Source organism: Habropoda laboriosa, unplaced genomic scaffold (genome assembly GCF_001263275.1).
Source record: "Habropoda laboriosa isolate 0110345459 unplaced genomic scaffold, ASM126327v1 scaffold106, whole genome shotgun sequence".
NCBI lineage: Eukaryota > Metazoa > Arthropoda > Insecta > Hymenoptera > Apidae > Habropoda > Habropoda laboriosa.
The window spans coordinates 626,462-631,240 of NW_017100224.1; the positions used below are offsets into that span (position 1 = coordinate 626,462).

The window sequence follows — 4,779 nt, forward strand, 5'->3', positions numbered from 1 at the left end:
ATGTTACAGCACAGACATGGTCTTATAGCACATCTGTGGTTAAAATAATTTAATACAATCTACTATGGTTATGTTTTCTGTTTTTTTTTATAAATAATTAAAACAGAAATAAAATGTTTGTAATTTAAAAAAATTGTTTAATTAGAGGAAACAATCAAAAAAGGATTCCAAATACAACAATGAATAAGTAAAGAGAAAAGATGCGTATTTCTCTTATTGTCTTTTTTTGTTAGTACAGTATTGAAAAATTCAAAGATAAAATATATTGTATATGGTTTAAATTTTTCGATATTATGTTGGTGCTGATTTTAAAGTCCAGTTTCTGTGCCCCTAAATTCTTCTTTTGCTGTGACATTTGCCGATCCTTGGTATTTAATAGGATAAGCTAATTGATTTCCTTTATTCCAAGTGTAAAGCTCCTAAAAATAAAGAGAATGTAACTATAAACTTTAAAACTCTTATTTTGTTTGTTCTTATTTCTTAAATTATTTAAATAAAAACTTACTTTTGTTTTATGATTATAGCTGACTATTGTAGTTTTATGATAGGGGTTTGTAAATGATAAATGAACAGGTATTGTAATATTTTTATAGAGATCAAAAGCCAATCTACAAAAACACATTGTTAAATATCCAAATCTCTCTAGTTTATAATACTGTTTCTGTTTCTTTTTATGAATCAATTAGTACCTTATTTTCATTGTTTCTTCTGTAACACTATGGACAGCATAAAGTACTCCTCCAGCAATAAACATTTCTCCAAATTTATGATTGTCAATACTAATGTTCCATGCATGTTGAATATTCATATTAATTGCATCCATTTTTATCACGATCGTATTATTTGATGGTAATCCATATATTATCCACAATCCTATTATTAAAAACAATATGTAAGTATTATCCACTATTTTGTTAAAGGAAATATGTTTTTAAAATGAATCATGATACAGTTACCATTTTCATCAACATTGAAATCAACATAATTGAAATTATGGTTTGGTGTATATAGATAATTTTTTGTATTCACCAACAGTCCTGGAAGATGTAATTCACATGGTGAAAAATCCTTATCACATACATGGTCAGAGACAGAGTGGAGATTAAAACGAAAAATTGAAGATCGATTTATAGGATTGTAAAAGAAAGATCTATTATATATTACATGTCCATTTCCCTATAAATAAAGCAAATTTAATATGAACCCTTGATGCACAATTTTAGAAGTATTACGCTATACCTGAAATGGGTATGGTAAAGCAATGTGATATGAACTGGAATTCTTAAAATGATCCTTTGATTTATATTCAAAAATGGAAGAAGTTTCATTTTTTCGAGTAACCCAAAGTTTTTCTGGAAAACCATCAGACTTAGATGTGTCGTGCATCCAGCTTCCATAATGATCATCCATAGTACCCTTCAAAACAGGTTTTCCTACTGCTTCTATTATGCCATCTGCAGAATTAAGTAAAATTAGTGGGTAGCAAAATTATTACATCATGTTATAAACATTTATAATGAAAATTAAAAATTGTACATCTATTTTACCTGCTAATCGTGGTGGTAGTCCAGTAAAATTCACATTTTTGAGTGGCTGAATATTTAAATATTCAGCTACATCTGTAAAAGTACATCTTAAAACAGGACAAGCTGCACAAGTTTCATGTGGTGCACAAAGTTCTTCTAAATTGACTTGTTGTGGTGCTGGTTTTCCATATGTAACATGTTGCTGTCTCCCTATCTTTGATTTTTCTACATTTTTTACATCGTCTAAAATATTTCAGTCAGTAATAATTTACGATTTAAAAAATGCAATTGTTAAAAACGCATAAGAAATGTCTAACCGTCGACTATGAATGAACCTTTAGTGGTATCAATATCATTTTTAACAACGCAGTGGTAGGTACCATGATCCGCTAATGTTATCTTTGCAATCTTCAGACGCATTTTAAGCTAAAAATCATTTAAAAGCAAAAGTAAATTGACGCATCACACAAGAGATTATCATCTATTACCTTATATACATCTCTTCTATCATAAACTTCTAGTCTATATTTGTCAGACATTTTGAGGCGACGACCGTCTTCACGTTCCCAATAAACAATTGGTTCTGGAAATGCTTCAACCTCACATTCTAAAACTGCAGTGCTCTGACTGCGCACGCGAATCATTTGATTGCGTATTCGAATGAAAGGAGGAACTGAAAAATAATTCTCCTTTATTTTAAAATATGTATATAAAAAGCAAGTATGTGTACATATACATTGCATATACACTACTCATAGAAACTTTAAAAGCAGTATAACTCTTACAAGATACGGTGCTAAAAAAAAATCAAAATGGTTATTTATGATTCTTTTTAGATTATGCACAGTTAAAGCAATAAAGTATAATACAGTAAGTTTAATTATAATATCTTCCACGTTTTATCAGGTGCTGTTGCTAATAAATTTGTAAAGAACAACAAATGGTTGTTAGTGCTACCACGATAAACTAGATAAAAAAGTAAGTAAAATATGTCCACGGAATAAAATGCGATAGTTAAACCGTTTACAAGAAATTAGGAGTAAAAACTTGTAAAATTTGACTGTCTATTATTTAATATTGCTTCATTTCGCACGTACAGTTTATATTATAACAAAAAAAACGTAAAATCCTTAAAAATCACAAATGCTTCTAAACTTTCTGTCAATAGTGTAAGTACATATACTTCAAAATATTTACATTTAACTTGAAGTTTGAATCGTTTAAATGCTTGAGGAGGAACTCCATTATCAGCAACACAAGTATATTCTCCCATATATTCTCTATTCACTATGCTGATGTTAAATGTGTATCCAATTACAGAAGTCACTGTTTAATAAATTATATGTTTATCATGTAAAGCACATTTATCGAAGCCCAATTATTATAAAATGTTATAAAAATTCACAGGTTTGCTAAAACGATTATAATTGATTGTAATCAAAATTATAAGGATTATTATATGTTATACTACCATGCCAAGACCCTACAGGTATAACAGCTCCATCACTTCTAAACCACTGAACAGTAGGTTGAGGTTTTCCACTTGCTGCACATCTCAATCTTACATTAGTTCCTTCATAAACAGAAATTAAGCCAGTAGAATTTAATGTAGCAGGTAACATTCGATCATCTGTAAAATTTTATAAAAAGTATGTTACTTGCAAGAACAAATTTTAAAGGTGTATTTAAAGATACTTACCTAAAATGGAAGGAGGAATTAGTAAATCGTTTATATTATAATCATTCATGTTCACCTTCCAGGCTGTTATCCCTGGTCTGCCATCTTGTCCTGGTAAGCCTGATCTACCAGGAGGACCCACTTCTCCTAAAGTTGTTTACATCATCAACGTATCTCTTTTTCATCCATGTACAATTAGAATGAGCGAATTTGAAATAAGGTTAAGTTACCGCGAGGTCCAGGTGGTCCTTGAGGTCCCATTTGACCTGGTCTTCCTAAAAAGAACAATATTTTATTACATTTTGAAGAACAACAAAAATGAATAATAAAAAATATAGTAATCATGAAATTGAGTGCATACCATCTGTGCCATTCCGTCCAGGTCGACCAGGAGACCCATTTAATCCTGGTTTACCATTTATTCCTGGTGACCCATCTAAACCACTACGCCCAGGAATTCCATCAAGACCAGGTTCTCCTGGCACTCCATCTCTTCCATCAAAACCAGAAGGCCCTATATCACCTTTTGGCCCACGAGGACCAGGAGGACCAGTCAAACCAGGTGGTCCTTTTGGACCAGTCATTCCTTGTAACCCAGGAAGACCTGGTCCTCCAGGAGCTCCTGGGCTTCCTGGTGCTCCTGGTAATCCTGGTGGACAATACTTCATTGAAGACCGACAAAAGTTTTCAATTGCATCAAGCTAAAATGTGCAATATTTCTTATGAAAATTTTACATGTCTTTTTAGTTCCTAGTTATTGATAAAAAGTAAATAATTAACCTGTACACGAGTATCTGCATTTAACCATACCCAATCATGTCCCATAGGAGTAATTGGAGAAACCAAACCTGATTTTGCAGTGGGAGATGAAGTTACCTTTTTAGACTCTTTTAAGGTATCTTTTTCTTGCCAAACCTACAATGTAAAAAAATCAAATATATATAGAAGATAAAATTTTTTATGACATGTATTAAAGGTACATACTCTGGATGTATCTGAAACTTTATTATCTTCCGTTACAGGCAGTGCACTACTTCGTCTTTTCCGTACTAACTTTTCAGTTTCTAAAAAGCCTTGGTTTTGCATTATAAGAACATCTGTTTCTACATGGACCACATATGTATAAAGGTAGATAGATGTTAAGAATTGTACCAAAAACTGAATTAGGATAAGAAAAAGAAGACCGCATGGTTGCAATATCCATTGTGTAGATTTCATAGAAGTTTTCTTTTCCATGATTATTATGTACTACAAATAACTGAAAATGATACATTTATTATTTTTGTAATAAAAAAAGTATTACAGTTAACTTACCAAAACAGAAGTGTATACTCCTAAAGTGACTTCTATCTTTAATACATCAAACAAATTAGAAAGAAGGGGAGAGCAAACAGATTTGAATTGGTTGATTGGTCACTGTTCAGTAATTTAATACAGTACTATTATACCCGACTTCCATTCATTCAGGAGTTTTAAGCTAGTAAAATAACACATAATTAAAAACAATAAATTTGCTTACACATAAATAAAATTTTGTCAATATACTTAAAAATATTATATTCAAACTCAACGCAT

General features: G+C 31.0%; 1 protein-coding gene across 1 annotated transcript; it reads right to left on the bottom strand.

Annotated features, from left to right (window-relative positions):
- Positions 1-301: 301 nt before the first annotated feature.
- LOC108571104 lies at positions 302-4,440 on the bottom strand. Its single transcript, XM_017933079.1, has 15 exons — positions 4,189-4,440; positions 3,985-4,119; positions 3,566-3,905; positions 3,435-3,479; positions 3,226-3,351; positions 2,998-3,156; positions 2,724-2,852; positions 2,015-2,199; positions 1,844-1,952; positions 1,548-1,769; positions 1,240-1,454; positions 957-1,176; positions 690-873; positions 506-608; positions 302-419 (listed from the first exon to the last, which is right to left on the bottom strand). Exons 1-15 carry the CDS (start codon positions 4,438-4,440, stop codon positions 309-311), a joined length of 2,535 nt encoding a protein of 844 aa, XP_017788568.1. The 3' UTR covers positions 302-308.
- Between the last annotated feature and the right edge of the window lie 339 nt (positions 4,441-4,779).

What these genes read in the sequence shown, in the direction of transcription:
- LOC108571104 (XM_017933079.1), bottom strand. Translation starts at nt 4,440, where the DNA reads ATGGAAAAGAAAACTTCTATGAAATCTACACAATGGATATTGCAACCA. An exon ending in ACCTGTAGGGTCTTGGCATG is followed by an intron (nt 2,853 to 2,997) that starts GTAGTATAACAT and finishes TTTATTAAACAG; the next exon opens with TGACTTCTGTAATTGGATAC. An exon ending in ACTACCACCACGATTAGCAG is followed by an intron (nt 1,455 to 1,547) that starts GTAAAATAGATG and finishes TTAATTCTGCAG; the next exon opens with ATGGCATAATAGAAGCAGTA.